General features: G+C 46.6%; 1 protein-coding gene across 5 annotated transcripts in view; it reads right to left on the bottom strand.

Annotated features, from left to right (window-relative positions):
- Positions 1-21,630, bottom strand: part of LOC133510614 (pre-B-cell leukemia transcription factor 1) — a 128,972-nt gene that overhangs the window by 79,621 nt on the left and 27,721 nt on the right. For 4 of the 5 annotated variants that reach the window (XM_061838710.1, XM_061838711.1, XM_061838712.1 and 1 more), the window contains one exon: positions 241-491. In XM_061838710.1, the coding sequence (XP_061694694.1) occupies positions 241-425 (185 nt within the window). In that variant the 5' untranslated portion in view covers positions 426-491. Of the gene's footprint in view, positions 1-240; positions 825-21,630 lie in introns of those variants that run through there. The other variant, XM_061838713.1, reaches the window with a different exon arrangement.

Raw genomic sequence — 21,630 nt, 5'->3', positions numbered from 1 at the left:
TTTGACTGAAAATAGGTTAAAAAAAGTTTGAATGAATTAAAAGCTATTTTTCTCCTGCTGGCGTCTGCGTAATTGTCTTTAGTTGCATGCACAATGTTTGCATTCATCCCGAGTGCGAGGCTGGTGTTTGTGATGCTTTATTGCTCTTGCAGTCCATGTATTATTATTATTTTTTTTCCTCACTATTTTTTTTTTTTTTTTGGTGGCGGTGGAAACACGTGTTGTGTGTCGCATTCTCACCTCGCCTGCGCTTCGTCCAGACTCTGGTCGGTGATGGTCATGATTTGCTGTAAAATGTCTCCGATGTCCTGCTTCCTGCCCTCGCCGTCCGTGCCCGCGGTGCCATCCGGCAAATGCTGCGCCAGGCCGGGGTGTCCGGCCATGCCTACCCCGTGAGAGTGCATCAAGCGAGGCTGCTCGTCCATCCTCGGCCACGGTCCTCGCTGCCTCGCCTCCAACTTTTCAGTCGCGATTTTCTCTCGGCTTGATTTCTTTGGGGGATGTATTAAAATTAAAAAAAAAAAAAAAAAAAAAAGAGGGGAGGTGAGAGGTGGTGGTGGGGGGGAGGACAGTGAGGAGGAGGAGGGATCGGACGGCTGCTGAAAAAAGGAAGGAAATATCCGCGCAAAATTCCTCTGGATTCCTCTCGCCGCGCCTCTTCGGTGAGCTTTTCGAGATTTGGGAGGAGGGAGACCGACTGCCTCAACGCAAACAGGCTCTCGCGCGTACACGCGCGCGCATGCACGCACCCACGCACACACACAGGCACAGGCGCGCGCGTGCACGCACGCAGGCTGGCTCTCTCTTTCTCTTTCTCGAGCTGAAATCTGATCTGAATCGCTGCTTTTGGCTTTGGCCACTCCTGCGCCGCTACACGAGAGAGAGAGAGAGAGAGAGAGAGAGAGAGAGAGAGAGAGAGAGAGAGAGAGAGAGGAGGTGATCGTGCACGTTGGAGGCTTCTAATGGGATTAAAAGTGGTGTGCCGCCTTAAATACCACCCACCCCCCTCTCAAAAAAAAGAGAGAAAGAAGCAGAAGAGGGGTTAAAAAAAAAAAAAAAAAAAAAAAAAAAGCGCACCGCCGACCCAACTGGCCGTCCTTCCATGTGAAGGATTTCGGACGTCCACTGTTATTATTTCTCTTATGTGCGCTAAACTGACTCCTAACGAGGAGCCTCCGCCCCCGTCGAGCCTCCATTGGAGAAGGAGGCGCGCGCGAGTCCCACCTCGACGCTCTCCCGAGACGTCAATCATCCATCCCGGGAAGGTGGGACACCGCAATAAACATAAAGAGATGTGACCATGCCGTGATGGATAGAGAGCGAATACCGAGCCTAATAAATAACGCCCGAGTGGCGCTGACCCAACAGGACGTGCGTGGAGGTGCTTCGGAAAAAGACCGCTCAGTCAGCCGCGCCGTATTTTAAACCCTCCCCCCCCCTTGAATATTTACATCCGCGTAATCAGTCAAAAGAGAGGATAAATCAAAAGGAATTCAGCGTAGCAGGTTGAGGGAGCCGTTAGCGCGCACAAAGGTAACAATGACGAATGCGCTCGCGTCGGATTTAGCCGCTGCGGCCTTTTTAATTGCAGTTGGTCGTACCGAAGCTCAATTCTGATCAAAAGTGCGTGAAAATAAACATGTGAAACGAATACGGAGCGCACTACATTCGGCAATTCAAGCGAGGTACACGCACAGACAGAATAGACCGTCCGTCCTTCCGGTTTAGAATGCGGTCGCCATTTTGGTGGGGTGAATTCGAGTAAACAAATCGTAACTAAGCAGGAATCATTTGCATGCTATGTTATCGGTTGCTCAAACGAAAGCGGGCGTTGGAAGGCGGCTGCCAGGTGTGATCGAGAAATAGGGCGAGAAAACGGAGCAGTCAGCAACCAAACGGCGACAACTGTGGCTGTCTCGTATTAGCAGAGCCGATCTAGCAGCCAAGTCATTCCCTTACGTCCGAGTTTGCTCGGAGCAGTTTGTTCTTGGTAAGTATTGGATACCTTGTAGAATTCCACACCTACTTAGCAATAACTATGGATGCAATGCATGACTCCAAAATCTGTATTTTCTGCTTTACCATAATAACTTTGCAAAAACGTGTTACCGTACTGCTAGCGGTTTCGTGAGTCAAGCTAAAAATGTAGCCGTGGAAATGGAAAAAGAGGTGCAGACTCCACTCGGGACTCGTCCCGGTCGAACCTCTTTCGCTCCCTCTCGGTAACAAAAATGAAAATAATAATCTACACCTCTTTCGTTGGTATAATCAACATAATTTAACAACGCTGACTGTAATCACGCGGTACACTAACCTTAGCAGTGTGGAGACACAGGTTGCTTACAATTGATACCGCCGCATCACGAACCCAGTCGCATGAACATTTGTGCAACTTCGGTCTGTGCGCAAAAGTGACAGAGTGAACGGCGCAGCAGTAGAGTGAACCCATCCGACATGGCGGCCTGCCCCTGATATAGTCACGTGGTGGAAAACAATATATACCAAGTTGAATTTTTGCATTTTTTGCCTTTCATAAAAAATATTAGATGGCAGATGACCCTGTGGTGTTTCTTTCTCATCAATCGATTTGCTCATAAAACAATCGTAGATATTCAATATGTTCAACAGTTACGATTGCAAATCTGTGCGTGCGAACAACACCTCAACGTTCAAATGGAGACTATTCGTAAATGAGTCTTTAACGTTACTTCAAAAGCATGTCATTTTATGTTTGTGTTTTAGAAAACTTTCACTTCAAAACAATATGGTTGAAAAATGATGAGAAAGGCTGTAATGTGCATGCCAGGCCAGTGGGTGGAGATGTCACGGTAAGGTAACACTGCTGATGTGTTCCCTTCCGATTTTAAACGTCAGCATTTCAAATTTCTAGCACTTCTGAGGTGTTTCTGCCACTGATCTAAAAAAAAAAAAAAAAAAAAATGACTGGATGGTTCATTGGCCACCAAAACTGAAGTCGCCAACCACCATCTTGATACTCCCAAAACAACCGTGCCAACCTGTGCAGCCAGTTTCGTGGCAATGACAAAAAAATTCCACAGGTAAGTTAGAAAGATTTACTTTGACACTGTTAAAGTTTGTTTGTAAAGTTTTTTTTTTTTAATTTTCTGATGAGCTTAATTCGCTTGAACAAACTTTTGTCTACGGTTGTTGTTGTTCAGTGTTCACTCTCCGCTTCACCTTTATAGGCCGACGGTTTTTCGCAAAAAAGCGATATCAGTATTTTCCCAAACTTCATCAGTGGATAAGCAAGAAAACACATTTTCTGTGAAATCTTTGATGAATTTCATAATACAGAACTCTGTAAATTGAATTTGATTTTCAAATGTGAGGAAACAAGTTAAAATTTTTTTGTCTGAAATAGAACGTCGCAGAGACAACAAATGAACAACGCGTTTAGCGTGTATTTGCCCATTGCGGGTCCTTGTTTCCAAAAATATATCGAACTGATTGACTTAAAATTTCATGTGTTAATGACAAAAAATGCTTAGTTTTTTTTGCTATATTATGATGATAGTGCCTCACGGTGCAATTTTATGAAAAGTTAACATGTCAGGTAATATGCAAGGTTTCTTGGTAGTCACGGAGTTCCATGTCTTTCCTTTGCACTTCGCCTTTTTTGGCTTACCAAGTAGAATTAAAAATCCTTCATGTTACCAGAACTGAAAAAATGTCAAGCTCACACGACCAGTTTAAATTCCACATGCCAAACTTTGAGAAGCCGCCGCCATAATCCAACATGTCAACCATGTCCTCCAAACGTTTTGGGAGTATCAAGATGGCGGCCAACAGGCTTCAACCAATCGACATACCGCTCGATGTGGATGCGCTATCTTTCTCATCTACCAGGCAGGGTTACTTCAGGTCAGAACCGAACACCCAGCCAATCCCGTTTCGCTTTCTTATTATGTGACGTCACGTGACTAAGAAAGCGTAATTGCGATTGGCTGGCTCTTCTGCTCGGTGGCGCAGACGGTAAATTTTAGACAGCGAATCGTAGCAACTATTGAAAATGCGATCACTTTACATGTCAAATTCAAATCCTGGTGGCACGGATCTACTTCCATACCAGCCTTCCCCTCAAAAAAGCGACAAAAAATGTTTGTGAAGGAAAATATCACTCAAGAATTGTGCACTTTATGAAAACGAGATGCTATATAATTATGTAAAAGAATGAAAATGTGTACACATCACCATTTACTGCTTGAATTTAATTCATCCGGCTGCTACTTGCCACAAACAACCCAAATTATTATCCCGTTCACATGCTTTAACAATAGCGGTATATAGACACTCCAAATTTGCAACCCGCCGCTCATCCTGAACCAGTTGAGCATTGTGGCTGTTTTTGCTAGCGCTTTCAAAAAAAAAAAAAATAAATAAACAAACAAAAATCAATGCCATTAATGGTCAGCTGAGATTCCTGATTAGCAGGCAGCGCAATTGTTTAATCATCCCTGAGTAAAGTCATTTTCCACTTCCAAATCACATCATCTTGCAGCGCTGCGGCTCTCTCCTGTCACGTCTGCGCCGCATCCGAATCCCAGCTAGCGTTCTTTTACTGGCCGGACAGAAATCGATCGGTCCGTTTTCTCATTACGTGCTGAATAGGGAGGTAGGGCAGTAATTGTCACAAGGGGGCAGGGTGAGGTTGAGGGTAGTGGGGGGTGATAATGTCTGACACTCGGGAGCTGCAAGACCGCACCGCGCAGCCCCGAGATGGACGTCCGCGGTCCAGAAGCCATCGGGCTTTCTTCCATTGCCTATTTAATAGGGTCATAAAGCGATGGAGGCTTATCTCGGTCGTGCACGGGAAACGCTGTGCTTCAATTGGGCTCGAGTCAAACGGGCTGCACGGAAATCCAACGCGCGGGGACCATCTCGTCGCATGGAGGCTTCTGGTTAAAGTCAACTTGGAACAGGAAAAACAACAACAACAAGCTTGTTTGCGCCGCTGATTGCTGGAGCCGCTGAAGCACCAGTTCAGCCTTAATGAAAAAGGAATCCATTCTGACACAGAATATTTTCCCTCCATTAAAACCAAATGTGTTGTCGCAGCATAAATAATCCCAGCGAAAAACTAATAAATAGGGTTTTATTTTGAATTGCAAATGAATGTTGATGTACAAATATTCGGGTAGCTAGCAGTTGTTTTTCTCCGGGAGATGCGGTGCTGTTTTTTTTTTTTTTTTTTTTTTCAAGGCGGAAAATAGTCCTGCTAGGAGTGTTGTTTTTCCCATGCCGGTATTCCCAAAAGATGATGTGAACTAGTTGAATTTGTTGAGTTTCTTTAGAACCTGTGTGGCACTTCGGATTAGAACGTGCGCAAAAGGAGCCGCTTGTTTTTGGAAGGACACACGAGAAACAACTGTTTTTGCTATTTTATGATGCAAGGCTACGCCTGACATTGTTGAGACTTCTTATGTCCCCGTATGTCACGGACCAACGGTGCACTGGCGGACCCGAATGCAGGACTCCAAGACGACGACATGATGTTCAGCGGGTTTTATTATAAACGAATGTTGTGCACGACAACACACTCCAAGAAGGCAGGATCCAAAACACAAGAAACAATGTCCGATAACTAGGAGTCAACTAAAGAGCATAACCAAAAGCGTGACCGAGTAACCCCGGATGCAACGAACTGGCAAAAACCAGTGACAATACTCCAATTTAAATACATTGTCTAATCACAGTGCCTCATGTGACACAGCTGTGACCGGCGACAGGTGTCAGAGATGATACCGCTCGGAGCGGTGGCCAGGCCATGCCCCTCTTGGGCGTGGTCCAGCCTTGCTCATGACATCGTATCGGGTATCCCAAATAAATGAGAGTAGACGTACCGCACATTTGTCTAGCGAGGACAAGATCAGAAGTGCCGTAACGGTAACACGGGACTCTCGGCTGGTCCACCAGTGAAAAGACTCTGAGGTGACCCGCTTGGTTGCCACAAAGACAAAATTGTTCCTTCCAGTTACCGTCACGTCAAGACAATTTTCAAAGCTGCTACAATTTTTGGGGGAGACAATTTGAAATTGTGTCTCTTGCAGAAATACACTAAGAATGAATACAAAAAATTATAATACACTTCACACTTGTCTTGCTAACAGCAATGGATCTTAGAGACAACAACACGCGTGGGAGAATTTTTCAAAACACTTTCTCTCTCAAATGATTCTCAAAAATTGTGCAGAATCAACACCTCCCCTCTCAGCTCTCGGGCGCTGTGTGCATGTCCTGAGAATGCGCAGGAAACTAAACTTTCAAATGTCAATCAAAGGCATGTCCGCAACAGCAAGCGAGGCGGTGACGTATCGGATAAGCCTGCCGCCAGTCCGCTCCTAGCTAGCGAGCGTTCGGGCGAGCTAAAGTAAAGTAACGAATGTGTGCTAGTGAGAAGCGACATCTTCAGGTAGCGACTCTTTACAGGTTTCCGTGCTAGGTTTGTGGCATTTGGGTCTACTGTACAACATTATTTGAAGACAGACCGCGCTCCTCTTTTTTAGACTCACTTGTAACACAAGGCCAAGTCTTGTTGTTTCCGCGGAGTTTGTATCGCTGCGCTTTCTTAGCTCGATGTGAAACGACAAGCATTTTTGAGATTTCGGCAGGCATGTGAACTTTTGCATCTCGTCTTTTTCTCTTCACCACACTGACCCGAAACATTTCAGTGAGGAACAGTTAACTTTCCCTGAAGTGTGGCCGTTGTGTGCCGGTCCACGAGCCAGCTAGCCCGGCCGGTCCGACGATATAGCCACTGCCTCTTTCAGTGCACACGCGACAAAGAAATTGCATCGAAATGGCACGTAACACTTCAGTGAAGATTGCATTATTTTGCATAGCTTGCTAGCTAACTTGCACGCCGTAGTGGCGGAAATGGACTATAGTAAGGAACTGGCAATTGCGCCAGATGGTCATTGATGGAATGGAGGTGCTCGGTACTTCTCGAGCGGTCCAGGGTCCCATTTATGCCAGGAAGCCCAAGTGGGTTCTCGCCTATGAAAAGAGTCCCTTGCTAGTCAAACCAAGAAAGGAGATTTCGGCGCAATGCTAACGTGTCCACGACAACTACTGTGTAGAATAGTCAAAAATTACACTCCAGCAAGAGTAATCATACTTTAGGAGGGTGATATTCTGAATAAGTACTTGAGTAAGAGTACATACCGGAAGCGTTAAAAAGTATGCAGTGGTGAAAGTACTCAAACACTGTGAAACGGGTAACTTTTAAATGATCGCTTTTGTTCTCAACTTGAACAGCAAATCGAGAAACTCGCAGCATAGGTTTAACGAAAACAATAATAAATTCCATCTTTCTAAAAGAACATGAACTCGGGCAAAATCAGCGACATGAAATCTCTGACAAACCAGAAGAAATAGCGATTCGAGATCTAAACGGGAAAAAAATGTAGCAAGCGAGCAGAACGGGCTGTAGCTCATAGTGAGTAAAACTAGTGGTTCTTCTTAACAAAAAAAAACAAAAAACAAAAAAACAACTCAAATATAAATATGTTGCATTTGAACTGTGCTGGCCGATACAATGCATCCAAAAAGAAAATGTAAGAAAGTAAATGTCGGGCATTAGTACCCACCTATTATTCGTGTAAAAAATTGAGAAATATCAATAATGATGAGCATGAATTGTGGCTGGGACGGCACCACCGTCTGAAACTGGTTATAGTGTTGGCCTCAGTGTTCTGAGGACCGCGGTTCAAATCCCAGCATTGCCTGTGTGGAGTTTGCATGTTCTCCCCGTGCCTGCGTCGCTTTTCTCCGGGCACTCCGGTTGCCTCCCACATCCCAAAAATATGCAACATTAATTGGACACTCGAAATTGCCCCGTCGGTGTGATTGTGAGTGCGACTGTTGTCCGTCTCTATGTGCCCTGCGATTGGCTGTCGACCAGTTCAGGGTGTACCCCCCGCCTCCTGGCCTACAGAAAATAAGAAAAGAAATTAAAAAGCACCATGGTAACCAGTGCCAGTACATTCAGTAATAACCTCAGCTTGCTGCCTGCACAGTACGCGTTGTCCTTTTGCAGAGCAGGGTCAAACAACTTCTCCCGGAGAGGCGTGCGGGTCAGAGCGAGGTAAGTTAGGACGGAACGCCGCAAATGCACCCCGCGTCTCTCCAGGAAGTAACCTTGATGAAAAATTCAGTTGTTTGCAGCTCGCAGGATCCCTCGGGCATGAAAAGTAGTGAGGCCCGTTTTGAGAGGAGACGGAAGGCTGGGGCTCAGCTTCGAGCTACTCGCCGGCCCACTGCAGTTCGGCGCTGGCGCCCACGCGCATGCGCGCGCGCTGCGGCTGGCATTAGAGATGGCTACGAATTAAACTTTAATCGCGCCTCAAATAGATTACGCGACACGCGCACACTCAGCACTTCCGAGGCCTCGCTCTGACTTGGTTGACCATCCTCTTTTGAGCTTAATGAAAAAACGCGTGGAACCAAAGCGCTCACATCTAGCGCAGTAGAAAATGTCAGCAACGCACGTTTCCATCAAGGTATGCCTCAATGATCCAACTTAAGTGTGTAGCGGAGGAGGTATTTTCGCCCTTGATTAGAAAAGCCAAATTCATAAGTGCGCAAGCGCAGCTGAAATATGTTACAAACGTGCCATTTTTTTAACCAACGTAAAATGTGGACGACCCCACACAAGAGGAAGAAAAATGGGCCTGTGTGTTCTGATTGCTCTTTAAGTGTACTCAAGATGACCAACATAAAACACACACATGCGGTTGTATTTTTGTGAACAGCGAAAAATCTACGGGTGGCAGCAGTTGGGCACCAAAGGCGGTTCAGACCGCTGTTGGTAATTTCGTGGATGAGCGCAACGTGGCAGGATCCGCTTGTGTGCAGGCTGCGCAGCCGGGTTTGAGAGTTTACTTACAGCGGACTTCTTTCGCCGCCAGAGTGGCTCCTCTCATTCCCTTTAAATATGGTGCGACTGAGTTTCGTACGGAGACGTCACTGGACGCAAGCGGTGGTGCCGTAATCGCAGCAATCTGTGCGTGAGTGGCTGAGATAAATCAAGAACTGAACAAAAGAAGAAAAAAACGTCTTGGATTATCGACCAAAGTGGGTGATCCAGGGTCAGTAGGGTGCGGATCGCTGGCTACAAACCCAACATCGTGTTGGGCGGCTACCCGTCTCCAGTAGCTGAATCCGAGAGACAACTCCTGCGGCCCGTGAGATCGGCGCTATCCGAACTCCGTTCGGGCTGGTGTCACAAGCTCAACGACTATCAGCATCGACTCGACAACAACATCGGCGATAAATGCCCGTCGTGGGACGTACGCATCATCTCTTCAACTGCGCTCAAAAACCCACCACGCTGACGACGGAACCCCTGCGGAGCGCCCCGGCTGACGTGGCTCACTTTCTGGACCTTGATACGGAATAACGACCGTCGTACTTGGCTACAACAACAACATCCAGGGTCAGTGTAGCAACAACAAAGCGACTCTTCTGATGAAGTCCAACGTAACACAATGTAACTTTTACATATCTATCTGTTATAGTTTCGTTTTGGGTTGTCGCTTCCCTGTGTTAAAGTTTGTGGAGTTATTTATGGGCATCTGCACATGCGTGTTCTGCTACTACTCTTCTGTCACATAGAACACCAGACACCTTCCGCCGACTGTTCCACGCCGCTTGGGCCCATTTCTTGGGGAATCCAGTCGAACCTCGTCCGTCGGGCAATCCACTACTGCCGCAAACAGGACGGGGCTCAGCGCGGAACCCTGATGCAGTCCCACCTCCACCTTAAATTCTTCTGACACACCAACAGCACATCCCACCGCTGTTCTGCTGCCCTCATACATGTCCTGTACTATCCGAACATATTTCTCCGCCACACCAGACTTGCGCATGCAGTACCACCGTTCCTCTCTTGGTACTCTGTTATAGAATTAGTTTTTTTTTAAAAAGACCTCCAAAGCATACAACGCAATGACACTGTGGCCAAAATAACGGCTGCTATTCTCCATATTGCTAGGTTGTATAACACGGGTGTGACTTATTGCAGGGTAACATTAACATTGTTATATCGCACTTTGCCACATAAATGGCGGATCCTTGGCTTTCCATCTTGTAGGTATACACGCGGAGGTGACAAGCCTACCGACCTTCATCGGATGGATTTTGGTGTGGAATGGTGTGGCCAGCGGCCCTTTAATTCCACCCCGGTTACGCAAGCGGTTCAAAAACAGGCCCACCGTGCAAGTGGGAACGTACTCGTTAGGATGGAGATTTTATGCCGCGTTGTCTTGTTTGTTTGAGTAAGCAGATCCCCGTGTGTGCACAAGCGGGCCGGATAGTCTCGGATCCTGTTGCTAATGCTAATTTTTATTTTTTTTTTAGAGTGGAGGAGCCGCATGCGTCTTAGCGCAGCTGAGGCTGGGTCAGGGTGAAGGATGACTGATATGAAGGGGTTGACCTGTCACATTGCATTTGACTTAGTATCCTTGAAACCGGATAAAAGGGGAGCCAAATGTCAAGCGATACAAGTGACGCATCCGCTCTCAGACACGCGTGCGCACACGCCCGCACGTAGAAGGTTGAGGAGATGAATGTTTTATAATAAAACTTCAAACCCAACAGCCAATTCTGTGGATGGCATGTAAACGCCGTGCGCTTATCATCTTTGTTTTCTGGAAATAAAAGTCACCGTTGGCGCTCGTACCGTGTGCCAGCGAGCAAATTTCCATGAGTGTGTCTCTTTCTTGCTGCGGGGCCCCTGTAAGCCCTCAGCCCTCTTGGCAAGGCGTGGGTTGCGCCTGCTGGGGGGGGGGGGTGGGGGGTGAAGAGATGTGACGGATGCCGGAGCCTCTGAGCCCGCTAGCTGCTCTGTGAATTTTTTTTTTTTTTCCCAGACTCATTTGCATTCATAAGGAGCCTACTCCTTGTCACAGAGTGTTTTTTCTTTTTTCGTCTGCCTCCGAAAATCCCGCGCGGCTCCTTGTGGGAGTGCGGCGGGAAAATCCGACTGTCAAAGACGACAAGACAAATGAATCCCTGTGTCAGACGCGCGGCGGCGTCGACAGCGACAGATGGAGGAGAGCTGTCCCTCCTGTCGATCGGCAGCCTTCGCTTTGGAAGGAATAAATCTGAATTTCATCCCCCTCGTAATTATAAATGTTCCTTTATTTGACAGCGTTGAGGCGCTGACCAGGTGACAACTTGATTTAATCTCCCAGGGGCGTGACTCCGGAGCGGCGGCGCAGCCGTTCGCATCCGGCCGGCCGATTGCACGCTGATGCGCGCAACCGACCGCGGGCCGCTCGTAACTTGTGATTAAATGCGGTCGTTTGCCACCTTTGCTCAGCTGCTCTGCTGAAGTGTCCTTAAACAAGGAGCAGTGTCCTGCCCCAAGATTGGAAGCGCACATAAAGACAACCGGCGATTATGAGCTTCTTTAGGTTCAAAAACAGCAAAGTCTCTGAATCATGACGCTGACCGACTGTCCTGTGGGTGGTGTTAACGGTGATTTTCCCATCCTGAATCTGCTTGCAAGTCGGTCAGGCGGGGCTGACAATCGTCCAATTGAAAGCAAGAGTAAATCTGACATGAAACGCAACGATATCCCACCATCAAGCAACCTTGCCGGACACAAATGAAGAAGCAACGGTGTGGAGCTCCTGTTCCAGTGTCTCACAAGCCTTTTACTACAACAGGAGATGACAAGGAGAGAGAGGAGTTTCCCACGACCATGTACAGAGCATTAGTTACTACAGAAGCTAACAGTTAGCCTAGCTTCTTCGTTTTCTCCTTGTACTGAAAGTTCATTTTCTTCTTTGTATTTCCTGCCAGGCTGAATATCCTTCACCCAAGTCCTCCCTCTCATCCGAACAGTAATGAGTCTTACAGTATTTCTGCCACTAGTAGCCTACCTACTATCCAATAAGTTGAAGTTAGTCAACTGCTGTTGTGTTTTGCACTTCAGGTTCAGGGCCAGCGTACCCGACAAGAGCACTTGCAAACATTTTGACTGTTATACTTGATTGACTCTTGAGCTTATGGTAAGCTATTTGTGCCATTTGACCGAGTTGGACTTCTGTTGGGTTTCTTGTTCTAAGTCATTCAAGCAACAACAATCTTCATTGATCAATGCAGTATTCAGAATAGATTATGTATATGCACGTCATGTCGCGACCTGTTGGGAGTGGAATCACCTCAATGGACTTTTCCGATGGCGATCTCAAGCTCCGCCCCCTTCGCCATGTCCCATAGGCTTCCAAAATGGCGATTGAACAGAACATGTTTGAAGTCGACTCTCTGTTGCGTATTCCAGATGATATTGGGGTATGTTTTTTTTTTTTTTTGCCAAATGGGACAGACTTGTCCAAGAGGGTTCCACAAAGAGGTCTCAACTATTTCACGCAAGGATACGTACATGGAATTACGATTTTGGACGGACCAGGACGCAATGTCAGAGTTACAGGCAAATGTTGGCGATCGATTCAAATAAGATTTGATGCCTCACAAACTTCACATCGAAATCCAGCAAGATAAAATAGTGGAATTGTACTGCGCATGTAAAGCAGGGTGAGTATTTGTTACTTGGAAAGATCACGAGTAACATCATTGTAGTCTTTAGAAGTGAGTGGGTGTATTCATGTGACTTGGCTCGTAATGGAACCCAGTGCACTGTCTTAAAAGTCTGGTGTGATACAAATGGGCAAATATACATTTCTCTTGCATTCACGTATCGCTAACCCGACTCTTCGGCATAGAACATTACACACTTCGTTCAGCACGTCAGTGATACGCTAACAACGTTGCTCTCTTGCAATGTATGAAGCACTGATAATAATTCAATCAAACTCAGAGAAGATAGTTCTCCCTCACTTACCTTCAAACATACAGGCTTGTGTTTGTTGATATTGTCCACATTTAGTTGTACGTGCGCTCTTGCGCGACCCTTAATCCATCGTAGACACTTGGTCGACTGTGTTTTAGGCTTTGTAAAATGATTCAAGCGGGCCCCTTGTAACCTAGCAGGATATCTTTCATCAGAATTGCACGTTCCCCAAGCGCATCTGAGGACCATTTTCTTCGTAACATTAACTTTTCCAAGCGCACGCTACTGGCAACCAGCATTGCTTGTGGCACAATACGGCGAGAGGGGCGTGTCCAGCCGGGGGTTAAGACAATGCGGCTATTTGATTGGCTATTATTGTACGAGTGATTGACAGATCGGAAAGGTCCATTGCCATCCAAGCAGAACCACTCCAGAGCTGATTTTCATGAAACTTCGTGGGAGGCGAAGCAGATTTCAAGGAATACCACAATCAATTTAAAAGGCAGATCTGCACATTTTCATTCATTTCTGTTTAGACTTTGGCAGCATATTCATGAGCGCATATGTTTATAATTTTGCGTTTCTGTGGCAGCATCTGGTTCTTTCCAACTTTTAGGGAGGGGGGCCTTATTAATAATTTCCAGTCCCTGCTGATACTTTGCAAAAGAGCAGTTTTAATATCTGCACGTGTATGTCGTAGAACACGCAAGCGTCGCTTTGCCAACAACTACACAACACCTTTTTAATGGATAATTCACAGGCGAAATGAAATGCCTTTCGTTTATTTTCTTCCTGGTGATTCTAGAAGACACAAAACCATCATTTCTATGACGCGCAGGTCCCCAAAAGCGTGCCATTTTTTTTTTGTTTTTTTTTTTCCTCCGGCAAACACAGGCAAAAAACAATGGCGCAAGTAGAATGTGAGTGACACAGATTCCCTAAACCTTAAAGAAGGCAAAGCAAGTAGGGGATGATAAAAAAGGAGAACATCTGGTGAGTGGAGCGCGCTGCCAGGACAAGACAAAGCCATGTGTCTGGCAATCGCATACCTACACACTTATCCAAAAGACACACAGACACACACGCGCACACACGGCCAAACATTTATTCATGCGTGCACATTCAAACCTGCGTGCCTTCAAACTTACAAAACAAACACACACACGTACACTGCACATTATGCCCGGCAGGATGCGGTTAGAGGAAAATGGGGGATGTGATTGGAGGGTCCACTGTTCAGACATGACTAATCTGCATACTCGGAGGCTTAAAAGTGAATATGCATGAGAGAATAAAACGATATGCCTGCAAGCAGACCACCCGCTCTCTTTGGATTACCGTAGCCACCTCCGAGCCTTTCATCTCAACGCTGGCATGCAATCAAGCCGATTTAGCACGCTCGGCGCCGGCTTTGGCGCAGAAGAGATTGGACGTAAGAGATGTTCAAGGTGTAGTTAGCGGCGCCGGGGAAGCCAAGCAAACACGCCTCCTTGCTTTCAACACCTACACTTGGAGCCCCCGACGCCGTGCCCCAAATTACAGAAACGTAGGCTGACTTCTGCGGTAAACTACAAAAGCAGTTCCAAAAACCGCCGGCGAGGCCCAAATATGATCAGCGGTAGCACGGACATGAATGGGCAGGTGGTGATCACGGTGTCGGCCTGGGATTCGAGTAGCTTTACGTAAGGACTAAACACGGATGAGATCGCACGTGCATCCCTGTGACAACCTGCGCGAAAACAACGAGGTGGGCGTTAGATTCGATTCAGGAAGCTCGTCGGCATCATTGGTGACATCAACTTACTCACAAACCTGCATCGGAAGTGAGAAGAAGTCAAGAAGACGACTCCTTAGATGACCATATTGAAAGCGAGTATTGATACCCTTTAATGGTTACTTCACAAAAGAAATAAATACACACACAAAAAACAAAGTTTAGCAACAAAAATTTCCCTGAGCTGAAGTCTCTTGCGATATGCGGACATCCGGAATGAGTGTAGTACAGACAGAGGTTAGTGTGTGTGCAGATGCTAATGCTAACACTACTTGAGGTGTCCTGTCTGGTCCAACAATGCTAGAGAGCACCGAAGCAGGCGATCCGTGATCACCTTGGCAACAATCAACAATGCTACTCTCATTGGTACACCAGTGCACCAGACTTTTTTTTCGGTAGGTTTACATGTATTACATACTGTTCCTTTTATTCAGATAGTAGCAGGACCTCCCAGTTAACGTTGATATTCAACAGTCAACGGCAGTGAATGTGTTTTAATAGTAGAAGAGCAGCACAAATGCCCCAACTGTAAGCCATTCTACTCAACGTGTGAATTTGGCCCCTTTAGGAAGTGAAGAAACAGGTCCAAGCGGGGTTGGAACAGTTGGCGGAAGGTGTCTGGTGTTCTATGTGACAGAAAAGTCTCCGCTAGGATGAAGGGCAAAGTTTATAAAAGAGCGGTGAGGCCGGCCATGATGGACGGATTAGAGACGGTGGCACTGAAGCGACAACAGGAAGCAGAACTGCAGGTGGCAGAAATGAAGATGTTGAGGTTCTCGCTCGGAGTCAGCAGGTTGGATAGGATTAGAAATGAGCTCATTAGAGGGACGGCCAAAGTTGGATGTTTTGGAGACAAGGTTAGAGAGAGAGCAGACTTGAGATGGTTTGGACATGTCCAGAGGCGAGAGAGGGAGGAAATTGGTAGGAGGATGGTAAGGATGGAGCTGCCAAGGAAGAGCGTGAGAGGAAGACCAAAGAAAAGGTTGATGGATGTTGTGAGGGAGGACATGAGGACAGTGGGTGTTAAGAGAGGAAGAAGCACGAGATAGGTTTAGATGAAAAAACATGACACGCTGTGGCAACCCCCAACGGGACAAGCCGAAAGGAAAAGAAGACAAAGAAGATTCTCGTAGGCACGTGTATTACACCCCAAGTTAAGTAGAACATCGACTGTCCTACTAGGCAAAGCAACATTTTAGACCGCTACTACTGTGTGTGTACACAGACACGCACACACAGTACATATTCATTGGGGTTTGCATACACAATAAATTGGACAAGGAAGTAGTACGTTCCAATCGCAGAACACTCCATTTACCATTGTGCTCAACGTCCAAAAGATAAACTTGTTTTTCCGTAAAGGAGCTCTTGAAACAGCAAGGCAACAAATAACCTAGAGGCTGTTTTGGTGCATGTTTTCAAGGCTGACATCAAACATGAGCTATAGAAGCGGAGCAGGAGGAGAATATTTGGAAGGGGTATTAGACACGGAGCTGTGATGGTCCATCAAATATTGAAGAAATGTCTGCTGGAACCATGAATTCACATTTCAAACAGACTCCCTTCTAAGACTGTCCTCGGCAATGTATGAATATTTCATTTCTGAACATAGAGTGGCCCTGAAAGGCACCATTACCAAAGCCTAATGTCGGGGGGAGGGGGGGAGGGGGGGAGGGGGGCATTCTGCACATTTAGCTGAAAGTTAGGCCGAGCCCATGTAAGAGGCGCCCAGGCGTAACGCAGTCTAACGGGCTAATGCATTGGCATCACATTAGCGGGGCGAGATGGGACCGGATGGCAGCGGAGGTGTGTTGCTTTTCCCCAAAGGACAAACGAAGGAAAGCGAGGGACTCGGAGCGAACACGTTTTCAATTCATCAATTCATTCGCTGGGCGAGGGCCAACGAAACGGTTTAAAAAGTCGCTCAGCCCATTAAAAGGAAAAAGTGAACAGAATTGTTCGGACCGAACCACTTTCATGGGGCTTCAAAATTGATGTTAAAAAAAAAAAAAACACGCAATATACTTTCCTACATAACTCAATAATTGTATTATTACTAGTATTGCTGTTTTTGATAAACCAAGTGGCAACAATGTTGATTGCTTTGAGTTGAGAGCTGACATTCCACTGAGTCCTCGGTTTACAAATACTGATGTGCTAAATTAATCTCAGTGCAAAATATCTATTTTATCTTGCTACCTACTTGCTACAAGATTTCCTCATATTTCTCCTATTATTTGGTTCTGGAAATTGTGCAGAATCTTACGCTTGAATAAAATAACCTGACAAGTTCTAAGCCATTTTTAAGATTCTCTCTGGAATAGTTTGGCGTAAACTACAATTTCATTTCTAGTATATGGCCGTGTTGAGATATTCAAAAGACAAGAGGAAAATATGTCGTCACGCATCACAGAAAGGCGAGTGCTTTATTTACTGTTTTTCATGTTTTTTGTTCCATGTTGAGGGCCTAACAGTGTTTTATGTGCATGCCACTTGTGAGGTTAAAAGCATCAGCTGACAGGAAAACTGCGGTATCTGAAGCAGAAATTCTCCCTTTGAAGGACCGATTGTAATACTTTAAACACAGTGTTAGAAGTCGTTTTTCGTTTGTCGTTTAACCGGACGAAGGTGAGAAGACTGGTTGCAGGGTTACGTCGACGCCGTCGTCAAGGACGCCCGGTCGTGAAATGAGGGCGCGCTGTATGTTTTCAAGGGCACGGCTGAAGAGCAAATCTCATAACTGCATATCTTCTTTTCCTTTCGGCTTGTCCCTTTTAGGGGTCGCCACAGCGTGTCATCTTTTTCCATTGAAGCCTATCTCGTGCATCTTCCTCTCTGCCACTCACTGTCCTCATGTCTTCCCTCACAACATCCATCAACCTTTTCTTTGGTCTTCCTCTCGCTCTCTCCCTTGGCAGCTCCATCCTTACCATCGTCCGACCAATTTACTCGCTCTCCTGCCCCTGGACATGTCCAAACCATTGAAGTTTGCTCTCTCTCTAACCTTGTCTCCAAAACATCCAGCTTTGGCCGTCCCTCTAATGAGCTCATTTCTAATCCTATCCAACCTGTTCACACCAAGCGAGAACCTCAACACCTTCATTTCTGCTACCTCCAGTTTTGCTTCCTGTTGTCTCTTCAGAGCCACCGTCTCTAATCCGTACATCATTGCCGGCCTCACCACTGTTTTATCAACTTTGCCCTTCATCATAGCGGAGACTCTTCTGTCACATAGAACACCAGACACCTTCTGCCAACAGTCTCCATTGCTCTGTATTGTTGACCCCAAGTATTTGAAGTCATCCACCCTCGCCATCTCTTCTCCACTGGAACTTCGCTCATCTCATAAATCTCATAACTACATATGATTGTGGAATTTTGCATGAAAAGTAAAGTAGTATAGATATGTCTGTTTGTTTTTTTTTTATCTGCTTTTGTATGAGTAACTATTAAACTGTGCAACAGCACAGCGAACACGCTGAGATGAGCAAGGTGACGTTTCCATGAAATGACCGCACCTGCCTTAGGCAACACCTGCTTCTTTTTCTGCTTCTTCTTCTTCTCCGTCGACTTGTCCGTGCACTGTAAAAGTACGACAGAGATGTCGCCGGTGCGGAAACAGTTAAAGCCATAAAGACATACAGTAGCTCAGCCTTGACCCTGTAGCCCTCGTAGGTATCCCCCCGCGCAGAATTCTTATTCCCCACCAAACTGACAAAGTGTTTTTAATCTTTTCTTTCCCTCTCTCTTGGAGATTGGGGAAACAAAAATCAATAGCAGCTGGCAGGCGATCCAGCAGGCCGGTGAATTACAGGGCGCTCCGCAACCGGTGCGCCGCATCGACGGGGGCCTTGGAACGAGGGACCTTGGGAGAAGCATCAGAGACACGGATGGTTGGGGGAGGGGGGGGGGTCAAGCGGAGTCCGCAGCGTGAGGAGCCGTGTATTTACTGCCCGTGCGGGTTCGGCCGTGATGAAAGACAACCTGGGGGAGGGCGCGGGGGGGGGGGGCAAAGAAGAGCGAGGAGGCATCTTAAATATTTGGGGAGTTTACAGCAGATGTGATTTGTGTATTTGCTCATCTTGCGCTACGTGCGATCCAGATATGATGACGCGTGATGTCAAGCACGAGCACACGTGCGCTCGATTCGCTTTGCTTTTCCGTCCCCGGCGTCTTTCGTCCACCCAAACGGGAAATGATTCATTAGAGCTAGGTGATTTAGAACGTGGCAGTTGTGGCCGATCAATATGCATGGGGCCCATCTGTCAATACGTGATTTCTGCTGGTAATTAGCTGATGTGGGCCAGTGGTTGTGAATATTGCCTGGCAACTGACAGCCTGGTTGTTTCTGTCAACAGCATGGGGGCCGGGGGCCGGGGGTGGGGGGCGGGGTCACCCAGGTGGTAGCTGCAGACTGACTGCGGATCAATGAAATACAGCGCTTCAAGGTCCAAAGCCGCTTCATAAAGACATCCACGATTACATCGCGAGCAGAGAGGGGTTTTTACTTTGTTTCTTTCTTTTTCAAAAGATTGCCGTCAAATCAGGTTTCCTCTGCCAAGGAGCTAACGTACTCGATTATGCGAGTTAGCCCGACCGTGCAAAAAAAAACAAAAAACTTTGGTGCAGAAGAGGATCCAGTACCGTCGTCTCAGTTTCACACTTTAAAAAAAATGTTCCCATGTGTCATGACATTTCTGTTTTCATCGTGAAATGCCAATGATCAATAATCATTTTACACCTTAGTTCCCGTGTGGTGGGAATTGAGGCTATTTCTGTGCAAGTGAGCCTGCCCTCATCCTGTTCAATATACTGGCGAGCTACTGGCAAGTCCGGTTCGTGTTACCATGAGAACCAGGCGGGGCCAGAGCATTACAACCAAATAGGCTTGAAGAACTGCATCGCGTTATCTCGCCGGCAAGCGTATGCATCACGGCCTGCCGGATCTCGAATGTACACTTGCCCGCGAGATCCGGCCCACTGTTACAAACGGACGCACGGGAGCATGCGTTCCGGCCAACATTTGGTCCTCTTCCACGTCGCTCGGCGATCAGGCTCTTCGATTCATTTTGCCACAAGTTTGACAATGAAAACCAAACGGAGGGGCAACCATGCGATCTAACTTTGGGTGCCCACACGGAACATATTAATTGCCTCGCTTTCCACCACGCGCCGAGTCCGTAGACAAAACACGATGCCGCTCAGTTGAACTCCGTGTCATGAAATCTGTTCCCATTTATACAAAACGCAACATAAGGCCCGAGGGCGACCATAACTACGATGCGACTTGTGATGCAACCAATTTTGACAGCCCTGATTTATAGGGCCAGAGTGAAACAATAGCCGGCAGAACGAAGCAAAAATGACTGGATTCCACAAAGCCCTTTGGAGTGGGGGTGCTGCAAGAGTCATTAAATGTTGGCGCAGTTGTCATGTTCGCAACAATTGATGCGAGATTTGCCACGTGGAGGAGGTTGGTATTTGTGAAGGTGGTGACCTCATTACAATCCTCCACTATGTTGCCATTTAAGTAGTTGCTGTACAGCAACTTTGAAAAGACATTTGCGCACATTTATTTGCTCTGGAGGTGGTGAAAATCTACCCGATTACTCGATTTTGCCGATGTGAGACAGCTGGCAGCTAGATAATTAAGAGTGTGAAAATGATAATGATGATGACACTTTTTCTTTTTGTTTTTTTTTTTGCTGCTGCTTTGTTATCTGAGGATGCGAGGAAGTGTTTATAGTCTAACATCAGCACCTTACACTGAGGTAAATTTAGAAGGGAAGCATAAAAAATGTGCACCCGTCTTCGTCGAAATATTTTCAATTATATATAGCGAAACAAAACAAAATATAAGCGCGAGTATAAGTGCCTGCCGAAAGATGCCTCTCTGACTCTCATTTGCATTTGCATATTAGAGTGTTTTCTGGGGGAAAATGAGCTGTAGAAATTAATTCAGGATTAATTGGTGCCTTTATCTCGTTAGGACAATCTAATTTAGGGGATGATGGAATTGTTTAGACTCCCTTTTGCATAATTGGATTGCGGTGAATGGCTGTCATTACCGTCTTTTTAGCATCGTCTGCGGGCCCCCTCTCTCGCGTGCAGGCCCCAGCCTCATAAAGAGCCATCATGTGTTGTGCCAGTGTTTTGGTAACCCCGCCGCAACACACAACGCGGGGCTGCAAAACGCCAGCACGCGGCTAGCCGCGCAGCAGTGATTAGCTCCCGTTTCAAATCCATTAGCATACCGCGAGCAGAGCACCGTTGAGGAGATTTCTCATGAATGCCGACGCATGTGACTAACAGCGCGACGGCGGTTCTTTTCGCCGTCACTTTTGGCGGTTTGGAGACGCCGTTAAGTGGCCACACGGCATTGACTTGAGTTCCGAAGCAGGATTTACCCTCGTGGGTTGAGTGAACTCTACTAAGTGTCTAAGTTCGAATGGTCATTTGTTTGTGAACGTGCGATTTTCTGGCGATCAATTCAAGGTGTACCTCGCCCAAAGATAGCCGGTATAGGTGCCAGCACTCCCACCACCTGCGTGAGGATAAGCGGTAGAGAAAATGGATGGATGGATAGATAGATTTACACTGCATGAGTCAAGAGACACAGCGGCAATGTTTTGCTCTCAAGAGGCACAACTGGGATAGGCATCGGTCTGGATATGAATCCAATATGGATCAGATACTCTGCCAATTTAAATCCATGTCTGCTTCATCAACACATGTTAACGCCTTGAAAAATGACCGAGCTCAAGTCTAAAGACATCAAAAGTGTTGTTAATTATCTGCATATGCTACATAAGAGCTTTAAGAAAAAACTCTTGGCTAGTACGGCGACTCAGCCAAGGCCAAGTAAGCAACATATTGTTACTTTGCCATGGTTCGTAAACGTGCCTCACAAATTTAGCGTGGGCGTCCTCCATCCACATTCCAAAAATAGCCAAGGTAGACTCTAAATTGTCCAAACACGTAAATGGTCATTCTTCGGTATAGAGCTCATGCACGTGACATCACCACTTTCACGGCGCCA

The sequence above is a fragment of the Syngnathoides biaculeatus genome, chromosome 13 (genome assembly GCF_019802595.1).
Source record: "Syngnathoides biaculeatus isolate LvHL_M chromosome 13, ASM1980259v1, whole genome shotgun sequence".
NCBI lineage: Eukaryota > Metazoa > Chordata > Actinopteri > Syngnathiformes > Syngnathidae > Syngnathoides > Syngnathoides biaculeatus.
Note: the sequence above shows the minus strand (reverse complement) of the source record. Positions and strands in the feature narration are given on the sequence as shown.